This window comes from Scyliorhinus canicula, chromosome 6 (genome assembly GCF_902713615.1).
Source record: "Scyliorhinus canicula chromosome 6, sScyCan1.1, whole genome shotgun sequence".
Classification (NCBI taxonomy): Eukaryota; Metazoa; Chordata; class Chondrichthyes; order Carcharhiniformes; family Scyliorhinidae; genus Scyliorhinus; species Scyliorhinus canicula.
The window spans coordinates 104848950-104870156 of record NC_052151.1 but is presented as its reverse complement, the minus strand read 5'-3'; the positions used below and the strand labels follow the sequence as shown (position 1 = coordinate 104870156).

General features: G+C 49.1%; 1 protein-coding gene across 5 annotated transcripts in view; it reads right to left on the bottom strand.

Moving 5' to 3' along the window:
• lama2 (laminin, alpha 2) overlaps positions 1–21207 on the bottom strand; it is a 607521-nt gene that overhangs the window by 177650 nt on the left and 408664 nt on the right. For all 5 annotated transcript variants that reach the window (XM_038799795.1, XM_038799796.1, XM_038799798.1 and 2 more), the window contains 3 exons: positions 18027–18170; positions 15545–15724; positions 3307–3492 (listed from right to left, as the gene is read on the bottom strand). In XM_038799795.1, coding sequence (XP_038655723.1) covers positions 3307–3492; positions 15545–15724; positions 18027–18170 — 510 coding nt within the window. The remainder of the gene's footprint in view (positions 1–3306; positions 3493–15544; positions 15725–18026; positions 18171–21207) is intronic.

The window sequence follows — 21207 nt, the reverse complement described above, 5'->3', positions numbered from 1 at the left end:
CACCCGCATTGCGCTCAAGCGAGAGCCCAACACGGCTGGAGATTCGCACTCAATGACTAAGTGTGGATAGATAGCGGTAGGAAACCTGTCGACAGAACCGGGCACAACTGCCAACAAAACCCACCTCAAATGACACTTAGAAACTTTTCCGTTAGATCTCGCCTATTCTAATTGGCATTTCCACATTAAAAGGTAAATATTGGTTAATTTATTAACCCCACACTGCCAGTGATGAATGGTGCTTGAAAGACAAGTGAATCAGAGATACCCTGTAGTACAATGGCTTCCACTAGGTAAACAGCATCAATAAATGCACCCTATAATCTGTGATTAAATGTTATTATTTCACAGGTGTGAAGGGTAATTTCACAGATCAGTGAAATGATTCACAAAGAAATATAAAATTGTACCAGTGTACTGTGGTAAATTAGCCATTCATGCTCTGATTGAATGGTGAATTTCAAATGCAATAAGAATTCATGAACCATGGGTTGGAACTGCAATGCTGCACTGTCAAATTCCATTATTGAGAATTGATGTCAACCATGAAAATGTAAGATTCTGCTTCTAGCATGAGGTATGTTTGATAGAAGCATAAGGCAAATTCCACAGCTCTGGTGTGGTGGAGACTGGGCTGTAAAATGCAGCAAGCCATTCAAAAGTCCATTGACTTCAACAAGTCCATTAAACATCGCCACTGTAAAACTCCACCCATAATTGGGTATGGAGGGAAATCAATTGACTTTAATTACGTGAAAGCCAAGAATGCAACATGTTAATCATTTTGCCTGATGCATCAATCTGCATTCCACATCACAGCAACAGTAATTGAGTCTTCTAATTTCAGGACCTTTAAACCAAGATTCAGTCTGATTCTTCCCATGGTTCAGGCTGTGCATTAATGTTCCAAGTCACTAGTTGAGGGAGAATATGGAGTTTACTTATTTATTCATTTAATTAATGACTATATAGCATAAGTTTGCTGTGTTTTCCAATATAACTACTGTCAGTGTGCTTTGAGATGATTCATTGTAATAAGGCACTGGGCAGGGATTTCACTTTTTTTTTGCATTGAGTGCTGGCTGAGGTGATCAGGCTCATGTGTGGTTCGCAGGCTGCCCAACTGGCTTTTCTCGCCACATTATGCAGCACACTGTGCATAGAAAATGCAGGCATGGTCCACACAGACAGGCCGATGGGGCGGGGCTACAAAAAGCTGGCAATACCGGGAGTCCTATGATCGTAAATACAAAAAGGACCCCCCCCCCCCCCCCCCCCCCCCCCACCTGTGTCCCTGCAGAAGAAGTTGGCCCGCCACCAACAGGAGAGGGCCCAGAGGGGAGTGCCGGACATGAGAGTCCTCATTCCCTATGAGGAATGGGCACTGGATGTCGCGGGGGGTGACCACCGTAGAGGTCGGCGCATAGCGCAGAGGTGAGGATCCACCTGTCCTCACCCAGATGAACTGTCTGACATGAGTTGTTGATGCCATACAGACTGACCCATACCTCACACTGACATGTTAACTCTCCCGCAGGACCTGCAGCGGATGCCAGGGTGGACCCCCCACACCACCTCGCAAGAGAACGCATTGGAGAAGAGTACCAAGGATGCCAATATTTTTGCTGCACAGCTGTCAACCCCTCCCTCCACCAGCGTAGAGACATACACTCGGTGGTCAATGGTAATGGTCAGGTTTCTGGGGCACAATCTGGTGAGCACCACAGTTGTTGATGTACATCAGGTGGCAGCTGGTATGCCCAGGTGAGACAGCAGTCGAAGATCTGCTGGATCCCTGTCAGATGCTAAACCTGTGGAACAGGTTTACCCGGAGCTAATGCAGATGGTAGGGTGAGATTCAGAAGAAGATATCAATGACACTCAGCAGGTCCATAGCTGATTGGAAGAGTCCCAGTGGCTACAGGCGCAGGAGATGGAGCCGATAATGGCACCAAGGCCAACATTACTCGGGTGGCAACCACAATGGAGAGTCTGATGTACGACTTCTGCAGCATGAGCGGAGATGTCCAAGGCATGGCTCAGTCGGTGACGGCCATGGCTGATGGCCTTGACAGCATGTCCCAGTCGCTGAGATATGTCACCCAGTACCAGGCTGACCTTGCTGAGGCGCTGCGGGACATGCCCCAGTTTCAGATGGGAATAGCCGAGGCGCTGCGGAGCATGTCCCATAGTCAGGTGGGCATAGCCGAGGCATTGTGGAGCTTTTCCCAGTCACTGTGGAGCATAGCTGAGGGCGTCGACACTGTGCTGCAGACAATGGGGAGCCACCAGGGCTGGCAGAGCCAGGTGACGCATGAGCAGCCGGGGCCCGATCCAACTATCCCTCCATCCTGAAGTGAACCCTGGGGCTCCAAGGGCACTCACTGAGTGTGAAAGGAGTGGCAACAGTGACCACCAACTCCACCCTGACAATGACGTGTACACAGGGTATTTAAGAGCCAATCACATTGCTGTGGAGTCACATGTCGGCCAGACCAGGTAAGGATGTCAGAATTCCTTCCCTGAAGGACATTAGTGATCTTATTGGGTAGAATTGATTATTTCTGAGCATTACTCCTACCGGAACAATAAAACACATTTTCATCTGGCCACTGTTTGTAAAATAATTGGTTGTTGGGATACAATAATCATTTATGCCTATTACCAGACATTCTTACAGACATAAGAGGGGGGCACATTTTGGCACCAGAAATAGATGTGATGGGGTTAGATCAGAGGTTAAATTTAAAATATTTCAAACCTGATCCCTACTATCTCTGGGGTTAATAGAGACCAAGGGATTGAAAGCCAACACAATACCAGGAGGTGTGTTGGTAATATAAGATATTTTAATGAGATGGGAAGTCTGTACCTTAAGTTATTCTGAAGGTTTTACAATGGCTGGTTGGACCAGGAGAACCAGAGGTGCTATAACCCAGCTATCCCATCCCGAGCTCCCACCACCTCAATCAAACATGCTTCCTGTTCAAAATCCCCAGGGCTGGGGATTGGACGTACCTGCTCCTGCCGCTTATTCTAGAGTCCTGTCTGCCTGACTGACTGACATCCCGCCGAGGGGCTTGTCAAAGATAAAAGATATAGGCTGAGGAGTTAAAACTTCACGGTATGCTTCAGTCAGAAACTCCACCCACCACCTGTCCCAACCTATGTAACCTGTTCTTGTTAATATCTTGGCCAAACAATGGTTCAGATAATATGTACTTTATTAGCAACTTAATTAGCATTTATTAGCAACAAATGAATATGTTTTTTCCATTTGCACAACTTGACATTAACAATACTTACCTCAGTGAGTTCTACCTCATGTCTGGTTAGCTGTCCAATTTGAGGTGCAGATACATGTCTCACAATAGTCATCTCTCTTGTGGGCCCACCTCTCATAATAATTTGAGGCTCGTAGGTAGATTGGCCCACTTCTTCTCTGGCTTCAAAGTAAATTGCATATCTCAGCTTGCCACCATAGGCTTTGAGCTATGAAACAAAACAAGGCATAATTACAGGTATATTTAATACATTGCTTTGACCTTTCAAGCACAAAATACACTTTGTAAAGCACTCAAAATGGCAGAAAGCTAGACAGCCATCTGGGAGGACCAGGAAATTGAGGTAGAACCTGGTTATCCCAGAATCCTGTGATGCACTATCAATTACGACGAGACGAGAGTAGAGAGTAATTGAGGCTTTAGTACACAGAGATGTGTAGCCTCCTGCAGTTGCTGCCGAAATGGCTGTAGCTCGGAGAGCACGTACATTTATACTTCACCTACTGGGCGGAGCCAGCAGGCAGGGATCTACCCCCATACCTGTAGTATGGGGACCTTACCGTAATACCCTCATATGCAGTACATAATACAACAGTGGTGATTACCACATTCACCCCCTGTTAAAAAAAGTCTAGCGGAGGTGGTGGAAACTATTCACATACAGGATGTTGGAAACGATTTACAAACAGGTTGGTAAAAATTTTTTGACAGAGTCTACAAATTTAGACGGTCGGGCGCCTTGATCCGCTGTTGCGAGTGCCGCAGGTGCGGTGTTGATGCCGGCGTTGGTTCGGTCGTCGGTGACTCCGGGAGCGTGTCGACTCATCTTCATCAACAGGTGGAACCAAGGGTAGGGTGGAACGCCCTGGAGAGGGGGCTGTGGCGGGGTGCGCCGGGGGAAGTGAGGGTGGTGCCGGGGTAGAGGGGATGGTGTGCGGGGACCCGGCTGGTGCCAGGTCCCAAAGGGAGACTGTGTTTTGGTGGCCATTGGGGTATGCTACGTTGGCGCACTGGGGTTCACGTGGAGTAGCTGTACCCTCTCAACCAACGGGTCCGCCTTGTGTAGCCGCACGTGCTTACGGAGGAGAACGGGTCCTGGATCTGCCAGCCATGTCGGGAGCGAAGCCCCGGAGGTGGGCTTCCTAGGGAAGGCAGACAGACGTTCATGGGGAGTCTCGTTAGTCACGGTACACAGGAGCAACCGAATGGAGTGAAGGGCGTCGGGGAGGACCTCCTGCCAGCGGGAGGCCGGGATATTTCTGGACTGTAGGACCAGCTGGACGGCCTTCCAGACCGTCCCATTCTCCCGCTCCACCTGCCCGTTTCCCTGGGGGTTGTAGCTGGTCGTCCTGCTCAAGGCAATGCCCCTGTTGAGCAGGTACTGGCGCAGCTCATCGCTCATAAATGAGGACCCCAGTTGCTGTGAACGTAGGCAGGGAAACCGAACAGAGCGAAGATGGTGTTAAGGGCTTTGATGATGATGGTGGAAGACGTCATGTCGGGGCATGGGATGGCGAAGGGCAATCTCGAGAACTCGTCGACCACATTGAGAAAGTACGTGTTGCGGTCGGTGGAGGGGAGGGGCCGTTTGAAGTCCACGCTTCGTTCAAAGGGGCGGGAGGCCTTCACCAGGCGCGCATGGTCTGGCTGGTAGAGGTGCAGTTTGCACTGCGCACAGACCAGGCAGTCTCTGGTGATAGCCCTGACGTCCTTGATGGAGTAGGGCAGATTGTGGACCTTTATGAAGTGATAAAAGCGGGTGACCCCTGGGTGACAGAGATCGTCGTGCAGGGTGCGGAGTCGGTCCACTTGTGCGCTGGCACATGTACCTCGAGATAGGGCATCAGGGGGTTCATTGAGCTTATCGGGGCTATACAAAATCGCGTAATTGTAGGTGGACAGCTCGATCCTCCACCTCAAGGGGCGAAATTCTCCGACTCCACGCAGGGTCGGAGAATGGCCTGGGGCCGCCGAAAGTCCCGCCCCCGCCGTGGCAGAAATTCTCCGCCACCCGGGAACTGGCGGGGGCGGGAATTGCGCCACATCGAGCGGCGAAAGGCCTCTCCCACCGCCGAGGTTTGAACCACCTCTGGTGGCGGCAGGATCGGCGGCGCGAGTGGGCCACCGGGATCCTGGGGGGGGCACGGGGTGATCGGACCCCGGGGGGTGCCCCCACGGTGGCCAGGCCCGCAATTGGGGCCCACCGATCGGCCGGCGGGCTAGTGCTGTGGGGGCACTCTTTCTTTTCCGCCGCCGCCACGGCCTACACCATGGCGGAGGCGGAAGAGAATCCCCCAGCGCTCATGCGCCAGTGGTGACGTCAGCGGCAGTCACTGGCGCATGCGCGAATCGACGAAGGCCTTTTGGCCAGCCCCGGTGCTGGGCGGCAAGCGTCAAAGGCCGCTGGTGCCGGTTTTGGCCCCAGTCGGCGAGGTGCCAACTGCTCCAGCGTGGGCCTGGCCCCCAAAGGTGCGGAGAATTCCACACCTTTGGGGAGGCCCGACGCAGGAGTGGTTGGCGCCACTCCGCTACGCCGGGACCCCCCGCCGGATAGGGGCGAATCCCACCCAAGATTTTATCATTTTTGATCTTACCCCGCTGTGTGTTGTTAAACACAAAGTCAACCGACCGTTGGTCAGTGAGGAGAGTGAATCTCCTGCTGGCCAGGTAATGCCTCCAATGCCGCGCAGCTTCTACGATGGCCTGGGCCTCCTTTTCGACAGAGGAGTGCCGAATTTCGGAGGCATGGAGGGTGCAGGAAAAGAATGCCACGGGCCTGCCTGCCTGGTTGAGGGTGGTGGCCAGAGCATCTGATGCATCGCTCTCGACTTGGAATGGTAACATCTCGTCGACCGTGTGCATCGCGGCCGTGGCGATGTCAGCCTTGATACGGTTGGAAGGCCTGTTGAGCCTTGGCGTCAGTGGGAAAGCGGTGGATTGAATGAGTGGGCGGGCCTTGTCCGCATAGTTTGGGACCAATGGGCGTAGTACGCAAAGAACCCCAGGCATCGTTTGAGGGCCTTGGGGCAGTGGGGGAGGGGGAGTTCCATGATGGGGCGCATGTGATTGATGTCCGGCCCTATAACTCCATTCTGGACCACACAGCCGAGGATGGCTAATCGGTCCGTGCTGAACACGCACTTCTCCTTGTTGTAGGTTACGTTAAGGCTTTTGGCGGTGTGGAGGAATTTGGAAAGGTTAGTGTCATGGTCCTGCTGGTCGTGGCGACAGATGGTGACGTTGTCCAGGTACTGGAAGGTGGCCCGCAGTCCATACCTGTCAACCATTCGGTCCATCTCCCGTTGGAAGACCGAGACCACATTAGTGACGCCAAAGGGAACCCTAAGGAAATGGTAAAGGCGGCCGTCCGCTTCAAATGCAATGTACTGGCGGTCCACCTTGCTGGGGGGAGCTGGTGGTAGGCAGATTTCAGGTCCACTGTCGAGAAGACCCGGTACTGTGCAATCTGATTGACCATATCAGATATGCGGGGGAGGGAGTACGCGTCGAGCTGCGTGTACCAATTGATGGTCTGACTGTAGTCAATGACCATCCTGTTTTTCTCCCCAGATTTTACCACTCCCACTTGGGCTCTCCAGGGGCTGTTGCTGGCCTCGATAATACCTTACCGTAGCAGCTGCTGGACCTCAGATCTGATGAAGGTCCTGTCCTGGGCACTGTACCGTCTGCTCCCGGTGGGGAACGGTTTGCATCCGGGGTGAGGTTCGCAAACAGGGAGGATGAGTCGACCTTAAGGATCGCGAAGCCCCATACAGTAAGGGGTGGTAAGGGCCTGCCAAATTTCAAGGTTATACTCTGGAAGTTGCACTGGAAGTCCAGGCCGAGTAGCAGGGCAGCGCAGAGTTGGGGAGGACGTAGAGGCGGAAGCCACTGAACTCTACGCCCTGGATGGTGAGGATGGCAGTGCAGTAACCCCCCCCCCCCCTCCCCCACCGATCGCCACAGAGTGGGAGCTGGAGGGCCGGAGGACAGGGGGATTCTCTGGTTGGTGGGGTGTACCATGAGGGAGCAGCACCTTACCGTATCAGGGTGGATGAAGCTCTCAGTGCTCCAGGAGTCCAGAAGGCAGGAAACCTTGTGCCCGTCGAACTTCACTGTCGTCGACGCGGTCGCGAGGTTGTGCGGTCGTGTGTGGTTGCGGAGACCAGGCGTGGCTGGTCGGCGGCGGTTGCAGACGATGAGGGGCCCGACGAGGTGTCCGACAAGCAGGAATCCTGAGGCAGTCAAGATGTCGGCGCCCACGAGCCGCACGTGTCCTGGGGCAGTCAAGATGTCGGCGCCCACAGGCTGCACTTGTGAGGCGAGTAAGATGGCGACGTCCACGGGCCGCACGTTTGTGAGGGTAGCATGATGGCGGCGCCCACGGGCCGCACGTGGTTTGCGGGGAGGAAGATGGCGGTGCCCGGGGGTTGCACATGGGGGCCGCCGGGGCAACGGTGGCGACGAGCGGCTCTGGCACACAGCAGCAAAATGTCCTTTCTTACCGCAGCCCTTGCAGAGCGCGCTCCGTGCCGGGCAGCGTTGTCAGGGGTGCTTTGTCTGTCCGCAGAAGTAGCACTTGGTTCCCCCGGGGTTGTGTGGTTGCCGTGCGGCACAGGCCTGTGGTTGGCTGAGGGCGGTCGCTGACGGGGTGCACGGTAGAGCGTTCGCTGGCGGGATCCACGATGTCCAGGAGGGGTGGGCTGCGCGGTTGGGGCATACGCTTGAATATTGCGGGAGGCGACCGTGAGCGAGAGCGTTAGTTTCTTGGTCGCCGCGAGGTCGAGGGGAGCCCCTTCTAAGAGTCTCAGGCGGATGTAGGCCGACTCTATGCCTGTAACAAACGGGTCTCTGAGTAGCAAGTCCGAACGTTCAGCGGCCGAGACGGCCTGGCAATCGCAGTCTCTCACTAGGAGTTGCAGGGCACGCCAGAAATCCTCTACAGACTCACCGGGGAGTTGATGCCGCGTGGCAAGGAGGTGCCTGGCATAGATCTTGTTGGTCTGCTGTGTGTAGTTCTCCTTCAGTTGCGCCATGGCCTCAGCGTATGTTGGCATGTCCCGGATGAGGGGGAAGATGTCCGAGCTCAGGCGCGTGTCGAGGATCTGGAGCTTCTGTGCCTCTGAGGGTGGGTCAGTTGCAGATCCTTTGTGTGCCTTGAAGTAGGCTAGCAGGATGTGATTACCACATCCTGTCCCATTTATAGAACCCCTTCAAACCCTGGCTGCAGGAGCTATGGGAGGATTTCTGTCCAATCCCCTATGTCGAGTGGTATATTTGGGGGAGTTTAATGGTTTTCCAGGAATTCTGTCTCAATGGAACTAACCATCTATTGAGTTGAAAGCAAAACCTCGTTAAATCTTTGGATTTCAAATTTCAACAAATCACTTCTGGAGAAAACTATGATGCTGTGGCACTGTGGATTTTCTCGGGCTTTCTTTCTTCAGCCCAAACCGCCTTGAAGATGCAGGCTGCACACTCACAGGAAGAGTAATGTAGATATAATCGAAAAATTAAATATATTTAAATCATTATTCAATTAACTGAAGAGGTTTCGCAGGTGTGAAGTTTCTACCCTGGTGAGCATTGCTGCTCATTTCAACTTGCCCTTGAGGAGGTGTTGGTGAGCTGCCATCTTGAACCGCTGCAGTCTGGTTGTGTCGGTACACTCACAGTGCCGTTAGGAAGAACGTTTCATGTTTTTGGCCCAGTGACAGTGAAGGAACGCTAATACATTCCCAAATGAAGGTGGTGTATGGCTTGGAGGGAACTAGCATGGAACTTGCAAAGTGCTGTCAAAGGAGCCTTGGTGAGTTGCTGCAGTTTATCTTGTAGATGTTACACACTGCTGCCACTGTGCGCTGGCGATGGAGGAAGTGAGTATTTAATGCAGTGGGTTGGATGCTGATCAAACAGGTTGTTTTGACCCAGATCATGTTGAGATTCCTGTTGTTGAGGCTGTATTCATTCAGGCAAGCCAAAAGTATGCTCACACACTTGGTTTGTGCCTTGTAGATGGAGAACAAGAGGTAAGTTACTCGTAACAGAATTCTGACTTGATTTTGTAATCACAGCATTTAGCAATGGTAACACCAAGGAAGTTGATCGTGGGTGATTCAGCGATGGTAATGTCATTGAATGTCCAGGAGATCTGCTTAGAGTGTCTCTTGTTGGAGATGGTCATTGCCAAGCATTTATGTGGTACAAATGTTACTTTCAACTTATCAGCACAAGCCTAAATTTGGCAAGTCTTACTGCACTTGGACACGGATTGCTTCAATATCTGAGGAGTTATGAATGGTACTGGGCATTGTGCAACCATCAGCGAACATCCCCAATTCTGACTTTATGATGGAGGTAACGTCTTTGATGAAGCAGCTGAAGATGGTTGGGACTAGGATATTGCACTAAGGAACTCGAGTAGTGATGGCCCGGGGCTGAGGTGATAACCTTGGACAAGAGAATTGAGATGGAGGGCTTTCATGATTTTAGCCTGCTTTCCTGAAGGTGGCAGGGTTTTAGATATGCAGATTGGTTTACAATGGTGCAATCGGAAGCCAACATCCACTAACCATTGGCCTGAACAGGGAAGACATTGCAGATCTCCTGCAAAGTGAATCATAGAATTCTAGAATCCCTACAGTGCAGAAAGAGGTAATTCAGCCCATCGGGTCTGCACTAGCCCTCTGAAAGAACACCATCCGAGGCCCACTGAGGCCCCATCCCTGTAACGCCACACAACTCTGTGGGAGGAAACCAGAGCTCCCGGAGGAAACCCACACAGCCACGGGGAGAATGTACAAACTCCACCCAGACAGGTACCCAAGGTCAGAATTCAATCCAAGTCCCTGACGCTATGCAATGATAGAGCATCCAGAACCATCTGGGGTAGAGAATTCCAAAGATTCACAGCCGTTTGGGTGAATAAATTTCCCCTCATTCAGTCCAAAATGATTGGTCCCTTATACTGAGACTGGGCGCAACTTAACGGAAAAATCTCTTAAGTGCCATTTTGGGCGCAATTGGTGGGGTTTACTCGAGGGCCGAGTTGGCAAGATCGCGGCCATAGTTAACGACACTTAGTTCCAAAAATGAGCCCTCAGAAGCTTCTCACCATTTGATTCGCCAGACACATACCTCAGTATCTCACCCTTGTTAGCAGGGAGCTGCCAGACACAAATCAGCTGGAGGGGCTATTAAGTGCCATAAAATACAGGCCGCAATCTCGCCAGCTTGGCTGTCGGGAAACACCTGAGCGCCTGAAATGACACTTAAAACTTTTCCCATTAAATCGCACCCATCATCTCTCCAGAGAGTATACGTCAGCCTTTCATCATGAGACAACTTTCTCATCCGCCAGAGACAACCGTAATGAATTCTCATTGTACTGCCAAGAGAACCTTTTAAAAAAAATATTTTATTCACAAATTTTTCAATAACATCTTTACGTCCATTTACATTCAAAGGCTAACGATAAGCCCCACAAAACCCCCAAAAAACAACCAATCCTTTATACCTCCCCCTCTTCCTCCCCCCCAGTAACCAACTCATTGAAATAGGAAATAAATGGCTGCTACCTCAGGGAGAACATTTCAGATGGCCCTCTCTTTACATATTGATGTTTTCCAAGTAGAAAAACTCCATCGGGTGGTTTAATCATGCATTGGGCTGGCTGAAGACTTCCAACCAAACAGAACTCGCCTTCAGGCTATTAAGGAAGTTCAGGTAAGAGTATTCATCTTTGTTCCTGCCTGCAACTCTGGTAAATCTGAAATCCCAAAAATAGCTACCAATAGTTCCAAATCAACTGCAAGAATTCTCAACTTGCTGCTGAAGAAGGAGATCCAAAAGCCCAGCAGAGGACCAGAACATTTGTCTGATGCCAGTCCCCCTGAGCACCACTCACACCTATCCGCTATATCTGCAAAAACCCACTCATTCATGCCCTAGTCAGATGTGCCCGATGCACCACCTGGAATTGATTCAGGCTGAGGCTAGCGTAAGACGAGGGAGAGTTGACTCTCTATAGAACCGTGCTCCACTCCCCTCCCTCAAACCCCTGGCCCAATTATTCCTCCCAATTCCTTTTAATCTTGTTCAACAGGATCTGCTCCATTGACACCAGCCGACCATAGATATCCAACACCCTCCCCTCACCTACATTAACCACCAATAGAACTCTGTCTATCAAAAAGGGTGGGGGAGGGCCAAACCCAGGAGAGTTTCCTGTACAAAACCTTTCGCACCTGATAGTACCAAAACTGGTTAACTCTTGGAAGTTCATACTTCGTCAGCCACCCCTCTAAACTAGTGAACGTACCAACTTCAAACAAGTCACCAAACCGCTCTAACTCCTCCTCCCTCCAAGCCCCAAAGGACGAACCCAAAACCACCAGCACAAAACGATGGATTCCACAAATTGGGGCCAGCACCAACAGAGCACCCATCTAAACTGTTCCCATATTTTCGTGGTAACCACCACCATCGGATTGGCAGTCCATTTCATCAGAGAAAACGGAAGGGGAGGTGTGATCAATGCTGTCAAAATGGTGCTTTTATGGTTGTTCCTCTCCATGTGCCCCTACATGGAATCCGTCTATCTATACAACCCCAGCATCTTTTCAATGTTCGCCGCCCAGTAGTATTATAACAGCTTGAGTAATGCTCGGGGCCCCCTGACTACCTATCTCTTTGTGAAAAACCCCTATGGACCCCTGAGGTCCTTCCTGCCCAAATAAAAGACATGATCATCTCATTGATTCCTACAAAGAAAGATTCAGAAAGAAAACTAGGAGGCACTGAAGCAAAAATAGGAAACTTAGGAGGATACTCATATTGACCGACTGAACCTTCCCCATCAAAGTCAGCAGGAGGTCATCCCATCTCTTTCGATCATCCTTCACCACTTTCACCAGGTTCCCAAAATTTAGCTTCTGTAGTGAGTCCCAGTCATGGGTCACATGAACTCCCAGATAACGAAAACCAGATCTGGCCAAGCGAAAAGGCAACTTTCCCTGATCGGATCACCCCTACCTGGGAGATTCGCTGGGAAGTACTGGCTTTTACTCAGGTTCAGTTCATACCCCGAGAAGGAACCAAACCTCTCAAATAGTTTCATTATCTCCGCTGCACTAGAGACAGGATCTGTCACATACAGCAACAGATAATCCGCATAATAATGGCACCCCATGCTACCTCCCTCCTCTCCCTATCCTGCTCCACTTAATGGCCTCAATGCTATGGCCAGAGGGTCAATTGCCAAGGCAAACAATAATGGGGACAGTTGACAACCCGTTTTGTGCCTCTCCTCAGTATTTGACACTTGTATTGACACTTGCGGTGGCCCATATAAAACAGCCAGATCCAAGGTCTAAATCTAGGCCCAAAGCCAAACCTCCCCAAGACCTTTAAATATATGCCACCATACCACCTGTAGCCCCCACTCCACCCTATCAAACACGTTCTCCGCATCTAGTGAGATAATCACCTATATTTCAGGGTATGGAGAGGGGACAAAACTGCATTAAGCAGCCTCCGAACATTGGCTGACAACTGACTTCCCTTACCAAACCCTGTCTGCTTCTCTGGTATGACCCCTGTGAGGAAGTGTTCAATGCACACAGCCAAGACCTTCGACAACAGCTGTGCATCAATAATGAAATGGGGCAATACACCCCACACTCTGTCAGATCCTCACCCTTCAAGGAGATCATCGCCTGCATCAATGAGGCTGGCAACATCATAGAATCCTCAAATATCTCAAGCACCACTGGGGCCAGCAACCTGGCAAACCTTTTATAAAATTGACCTGCAAATCTGTCCAACCCCGACACCTTCCCCGACTGCATTAAACCCATACCCTCCATAACCTATTTCAAAGTCAGAGGAGTCTCCAATTTTTTCATTTTCTCCTGTTCCACCACCGGAATAGTCAAATCTTCCAAAACTCTAAAATTGGGGACCCATTCTCCGGGGGCTCCAACTCGTAAAGGTTCCCATAAAATGCCTCAAATGCCTCATTAGCCTTGGCTGGAGCAGAAACCAGTCCACTCCCTGCGTCCCTAACCTGCACAATTTCCCGAGAGGCTACTTGTCCTCAACCGGTACGCCAACAAGGTTCTAGCCTTTTCGCCATGCTCATAAAAAGCCCCCTTTGAACGTCGAAATAGGCGCACTGCCCTACCTATTGACAGCAGCCCAAACTGCAACTGTAGCTTTTTCCTATTCGCCAGCAATTCCGGTGTCTGATCGAGTATTGAGTCGCGTCCAAGATGGCATCCGCCAACCTCTGCCTCCCCACCCTTTCACTCTTCTCCTTGTGTGCCTTAAAAGAAAAATCTCCCCTCTAACAACTTCCTTCAACAATTGCTGTTAAATCTCAAACGCTCCTCAATTGCGGAGGAGACCCGCTTTATCTTGATGGCTGTGGAATCGCACGCGGGTGCCTCTACATGTGCGACCGCTCCATTACAGGCCGCACTGGGAGCCCTGCCAGGAGAATCGAAACAGTTATGATTTGTTTTAATATTTTTTAATTTAGCCCTTTTCTGACTGATGGTTTTGATCACAAAAATTGCTTGAGCTTTGTCTGAATGTAAATTAAATTCATTTTGGGCCAAAGCTATGTTTTGTGAAGAAAGAAGGCATTTAAAAAAATTCCCCACTTTGATTATGTTTTGGCAGCGAACGTCTGAATTTGAAATGCTGTTCAGAGCAACAATGAATCGCAATCTCAATATTCATATCTAGAAGGAGACCAGACATAATTGAGTAATTCAGGAATTCACTTGAATTCACCATTAGCTTTTTGAATACCCTTAATAAGGTCATTTGACCCTTGCATTGCATTGGTCCTGAATATTTTCTGCAAAACTACTGAATCTTTTTTCACGTTATGGGCGGCACGGTAGTACAGTGGTTAACGCTGTTGCTTCATAGTTCCAGGGTCCCATGTTCAATTCCCTGCTTGGGTCACTGTCTGTGCAGAGTCTGCACATTCTCCCCATGTCTGTGTGAGTTTCCTTTGGGTGCTCCGATTTCATCTCACACGTCCTGAAAGACGTGCTGTTAGGTAATTTGGACATTCTGAATTCTCCCTGTGAACCTGAACAGACGCCGGAATGTGGCGACTCGGAGTTTTTCATGATAACTTCATTGAAGTGACAATAAAGATTATTGAAATATTACTTTGCCATCCTAAACAGATAATGACAGTCAGTTTTCCCAGAATACTTTGTAAAAGACAACATTGCTCACATTTCATTACATGGATATCACATAAAAAATACAGAATTATAAGCGCTGATGACTTCGGTAATAAAACACACAATATTTGCGATCCAACATATGAGACTATGGTAGAGACTGCAATAATGATTTGTACCTGAAGAGGGCACTTTAAAGCAAATGTTTAGAAATGGTCGAGATTATTGCCCGGAAGCAAGTTGTGTACTGGGTATCAGTTGTGAGCTCAGGAAATCTAGAAGAATGGGCCAAATGTACTGCAGAATTTAACTGTAGGCTGCAGGGTTGCTTTAAATATTTTTCCATGAGTTTTCCACCTACAGGCAGCCTAATAGGTAGACAGGAGGACCTCTGGCTGGTAAATATGTTTCACAAGGCTGAAACCTATGAGAGAAGATTATTAGGGGAATGGGAGAGGATATAGAAGGTGGGGCTCCCAATTTTGGGGATGGGTCCAATGGTGGGCGAGGTAGCAGGTGGTTGCAGCAGATGGTGGCTATGGAAGGAAGGCAGTCAGATTGCAGAAATGATGGGGTGAGGGCAAGATTTACTGGATTTCTTGCTGAGCCTGGGGAAAATGTTCCTGCTCCTCCTGGCCCACATGCTGTAAAGACATTTATTTTGTGCATTCAGCTCTTCACACTTTCTTTAAGTTGCCAGTTTTCCAGAAATCCGGGTGGGCCGACTGCCTGTGGGTAAAACTAAATTGACTGTTGAAATGAAGACACAGGGCTTCTGACCCAGAGGTGGAGACGCTAACACTGCACCATAATATTACCCACCCCTTCAATACAGCTTGTAAATAGTGCACCGAACATCCACAGCTTTGTAATAGACACTTATCACTCCCAGAAGTGCATCTCTTACCACCATATCAGGAAGTCTACCGTAACTCCATTGGTCCAATCTAACTGTCTCATTTATTGAAATAGTCAATGATTTTCATCAGTCAGTTTAGTAAGTAACTGTAATTTATGTTATCAGTTTAATATGAAGTTGAGAAGATAATTAATTACCTTTTCCCCCTCAAACTGCTCTGGAAGTTTCCAGTAAAAAGGTTCATAAAGAAGATGCTTGATCACTGCGTCTACATTAGCGACTATCTCTGGATGCTGATGAAAAACACCGCTGGTTGTTTTCCTGTTGTTGAATTTATTTACTATTTCCAGTACAGTCTGATCAGGATTAAGCATCAGCTTCAAGAGAAAAACAAAGCTGTCATTAGATGCAGCAAGAATGTAAAATTCCAGTTAAAGCACAACTGTCATTAGGAATAATTTGAAAACATACAGCAAACGTGTGCTCCCGACAATAACTGAACAATTCTAGGGGCAGAATTCACCGCACCCCCCCCCCCCCCCCCCCCTACCCTTGTGTTTCTGGCCAGTGGGAGGTGGCCTGCCATTCCCTGACAGCGGGATTCTCTAGTCCCCTTGCTGTCAATGGGAATTCCTATTGAAGCCGCCCCACGCCGGGAAACACACAGAAGGGGGGGGGGGAGGGGCGGGGGGGGTGAATGTAACTCCGTAATTCACACTGTATTGTATATACATGAGACCATGCATTTGTAAGCGCAGTTGCGTTGCCCGACCTCTAGGGGGAGTAGCGCTGGAAATGCTTAGGAGTTTGTACAGGGCTCCACCCTTGGCTCCGCCCATGACTCCTCCCCCTGGACTGCTGTATAAATACCAATGCTCAGAGCCAGTCGTTCAGTTCATCGAGAGTTCAACGCGGAACAGGCTGGCTCTGTTGTAAGTAGATTAAAACCACTGTTCATATCTTAAAGCACGCATCTAGGGAATTGATGGTTCCATCAGTGGGCTGCACGGCCAGTGGGACCAGAAAACCCACTGCCAGCGATTCCGGACAATTCAACACTCTACTCAAACAAAACAAATCTTGCTGGATCTTTTTTCCATTAAATGAAAACTGAAGGATAGTTTCATGAAGGTTCAAACAACAAAGCATCGTGTTAAGATGGTGCAGCAGGTGCTAATGTATTGAGCTGAGATTTCACACAGTCACATCTCCCGGTAAAGTCAGTTAGAACATAGAAATAGGAGCAGGAGTAAACTATGCAGCCCCTCGAGAATGCTCTGCTATTGAATGAAGTCATGGCAGATCCGTCTCTGCGCGGGCACACACCATTGTGCAAATACCCAACTCTCTCCACCTGACGCAATCTGTATCATGCCCTCAACGGGGCGTGATCCAGATCAGCACATTTTAAATGAGCCATTAGGTTAATTTAAATACACAGATGCCGCTTGCACATGGTGCCCACGATTCAACAGCCGGGCCTACAAGACCTCAACCATGCGCCAATTGGCACTGGTTTCCACAACGTGGACCAGGTGTGACAGCACCTCGGGAGGCCATTTCGTCAGGGACAGGACAGGGTAGTACCACTCCCCCTGGCTCAGGCACCTTGGCACTGCCACCTTGGAGCTGCCAGAGTGCCCAGGTGGCACTGAAAGGGTGTCAGGGGCACTGCCAGTGTGTCAGGCTTGCAGTGTCAAGTTAGTATCACCAGGGACAGGCCTGGGTTGAGGCTTTCCCATTAGTCGCAGGGTGAGGGAATGTTCCAGGGGCTTCAAGGTGGTTGGGGGTGTAAGAGGGGTCCATAAAGTGGGGTGAGGGGGGAGGGGGCGAATGTGGCCTGAAAGGTGGGTGTAAGGATTGGTGCTGCCAGTCAAAATGGCTAAATTGATTAAACTGACTAAATTGCAACCTCAGCGATGAAGAACTCCCCAAGTCCCAAAAGAAGGGTGAATAGCGGGGTGAATCTTGGCACTGCAGCAGCTGATAAAACACCCTGTCAAACTCGCCCAAAACGTAGTTTTAAGTCCGCTGAACCGCGGCCCATTCTTTGAGAGATCAAAAATGTATTTATTGAAGCCTTGATTGTATTCAGTGATGGAGCATCTACCAACTCAGTGTCATCTGGAGTAGCTGGTGAACAAATTCAAAGCATATCACCACACAGAAGGGGAATTGGCAGATTGTCACTATCATTTGCTCTTGTAAATCTCTAATTACCAGTTACAACACTTGGAGGGAATGGTGCATCGAAGACCCTAAGAAGTGGGAAACAGTGACATTTTAAAAAAGAATACCATCCTTTCAAGATCTTGTACCATAAGCAGAGATGTACAAAATTTTCAACGCTGTCTTCAATTCATAAAGCACAATTAAAATGTTAAGATCAATTATGTTACTGTGCAAAGCTGAAACCAACTTAAAGATCTTTATCCGCAAATATATTTCCATTTAAATTAAATATGCAAACTCAAGTTTCAATTGCTCAGCTACAATTACGATAGCAATCTTTGAAATCGTTCTGGGATTCTTTTGGCACTTGATAGATGAATACAAAATGAATAGCAATACACAGGAGAGAGTTACAGTTACAGTAAATAACTGCTTTAGTCCTTACTGAGATACAAAGCTGCTCAGAAGTGTTTCATCAAATGTGAAAATAATTAGTGGTTCACTTACTCTCCTGCGGATTAGCCCCTTTGCCTCAGTACATTGTGTAGTCACACCTGAGCAGTAACAGCTACTGCATCCATGAGGATTGCTTGAATAGAGTGCAAAAGATCCGGTCTTGCACCTGTCACAACTAATTCCCTCCACGTTCACCTGCAAAAGTATGATTGGTTGCTTGAGAAATCAACATATTGATTAAATTGTTATTAAAAAACATTGTTTTAGAAAATATCCTTGCATGCAGTTAAATGGGATACACGGGTCAGAAACAAGCTAATCAGCCTAACCAATCTAACCCAGTTTATGCTTCACTCAAGTCTCCTCCCATCTTGCCTTATCTAAATCTATCAGTGTAACCCTGCATTGCCTTCCCCCTCACAAGATTCCCCTCAGGAGTGGCTGTACATAGTTGCACAATGGTTAGCACCACTGTCTCACAGCTCTAGAGACCTGGGTTCAATTCCGGCAACGGGTTACTGTTGGTGTGGAGTTTGTACGTTCTCCCATGTCCGGGTGGGATTCCTCCAGGGTGCTCCAGTTTCGTCCCACAGTCCAAAGATGTGCAGGTTAGGTGAATTGGCCATGATCAATTGCCCCTTAGTGTCCAAAAGGTTAGTTTAGCTTGGGTGGGGTTATTGGGGATAGGATGGCAGACTGACCCTAGGTAGGGTACACTTTCAGATGGTCAGTGCTGATTCGATGGACTGAATGGCCCCCATCTGCATTGCGGTGTTTCTATGATATGCTTGTCTAGCCTCTGATACTATTCGCTTCAACCACTCTGATGTGTGGGGTAAGCTGGGTCTATGTGAACTACGTTTGATGCAGTGTAGAGAGAGACAGGCTTCCAACACTTGATGAGATGTAACACGATTTTATTGAACAACTAACTATAATACATGCTTAACTGTGGGTTGACACTATGCTGACTTGACTGAAGACCTGAGGCTAACCTGACCAGACTAACTGACTACCACATGGTGTTTGCACTGGCTATGTTCACGAGCTCTGACTGTCTCAGAGGCTGGATCCCAAGAGAGCGGGAAAACTGGTGCCCTCTGGCTTTATAGTGGTTGTGTCCTGCCTGGTGATTGGCTGCTGTGTTCTGTGTGCTCACTGGTCATCCTGTGTGTCAATCACTGCCTGTCTGCACTCCATCATATACCTGGATGTATATTATGACACACTCCACGTCTGACCATTGGAAAGTTTCTTTGTGGGTTGTAAGCGAGCAAAGGTATTTACTTAATGTCTGTGCTCAAGTGCTGATTGTGACGAAACTATTCTGGCAGAATGCCTCGAGTTCAAGACAACAAAGGGTTAGTTTTCATTGAGTCAAAAGCCCACTGAGGCAAAAAATATAAAACTATTTTTAAATGTTAGAAGGTTAAACCCATGTTCAACCTTAATAGGTTCTTGATTAATAAGGGAATCAAGGGTTATGAGAAGGCAGGAAAATGGGGTGAGAAACATACCAGCCATGATTGAATTGTCGATCAGATTTGACGGGCCGAATGGGCTAATTCTGTTCCTATGTCTTACGGTCTTATAATCTACTCACACAGATACGCAAGCATGATGAATTACAAGCTATGGAGTAGAACATTACTTTCTTTATGAAATTGAAGCTCAATGCAAATTGGAAAAATGCAGAGGGTGGAAATCTCCCATTCTGAGGCTAAGTGTGGTGGCGGGCAGCTCCAACGGCACCTGTCTCACCGAGCAGAATGGCAGATCCCACAACAGATGGGGTGCTTGGAACCTCACTAATTATGCAGAGGTGAGTTTCCCTCCATTTATACTGGCGGGCCAGCAGCTGATTCGTCCGCCTGCCCTCAGCTGGTAGGTTCAAAGGAAATAGCACCATATTTAAAGAGCAATCCAACACACATATATCACTCTCTCTAGCCCATCTGTCTTCACCAGAATGTGCAGGATGTCAGAAACCCAGAGGGAATGGCTCATAACCATAAGAAAAAGTGTGTTCTTCGATTCAACCACCCTCCCCCCAGACACATCACTGCGAGGTGCCCAAGCCCCACTTAGATCTCTACTCACTGCCTCTGGAGTTTTCAACCATCCCCTTCCAGTAAAGAATGAGGTCTCCCTTTGATCCCCTTGTTTGTGAGCTTTTCATACAGCTATGTCATGGTCCAGCTTTCCTCTCTTTAGTTCTTCAAGCACCCCTTTGTCCCTCTGCCTGCCATCATGAACCCTCACCCTACCCCCTCCTTGAACTGCCTCTTTCCATATTGCCCCCCCTTCTCATCTCCCACTCCATTCCTTTGTTGTGGTGCCTGCATGAGTCCCACAGCACAGTGCTGTCCAGATAGACACCATTGTGTGGCGCCAGGGTGGAAAGAGACCCCTGTACTCCCCAAATCCAGTCACACTGCTGAATTGAGATAGTGACACAGGAAGGTCCATAGGTCCAGCAACATGGTGCTGTCCATGAAGACCAGCTTGGCAGGGAGAAGGAGGGCAGGAACCGGTCTGCCCTGGCAGAGTGGTGAACAGCGCATCAGGAGCAGCACAGCACTGTGGCAGAAAGGATTTGTTGCACTCATCTCAAAATCTCTGGCGAAATTGCACTGTCTTAAGCAATCGCGTTTGACATGATATCCCGTTGGCACAATGCTAGATTGGAAGGTCTGACGGGACAACAGCGGGTAGCTGTTTTAATAAGCATTCATGAGATGTAAATTAATGCAAATTGCATTTGTGCCAACTGCCAGTGGGGTCACCGCCCCGCCATTAATCCACTCTTGGGAGAATTGCAATGTAATTTTACACCAGCAGGTTTCTGACTTTTTGGCTCTCACCAGAGACGGCGTGCCCACCTACACAAATCCGTCGCGGGCAGGTTGAGATGATTCTGCCCACAGAGCTCAATGTTTACAAGTCCTTTGCTCATCCCTGTTGCTGAAACAGAAGCTTTTCATGGTGGCCTTGATAATTAGGTGGAGTTGAAACTCATATAGAGTGAAATGTTTGTAGGCAGTGAGTGTGATTTTGCACCCTGTGCACAGAAAATCTTTTTGCTGTCACAATGCCAGCTTCACAGAGTACGAAGTGCCCTTTTTAAAGGGTGCCCCGATCTACCCTGAACGAATACTCCACCCCCCCGCCTAAGGAATACAGGAAACCCATCTCAGCGCACACCAGGGTAACCCCCCCCCCCCCCTTACAT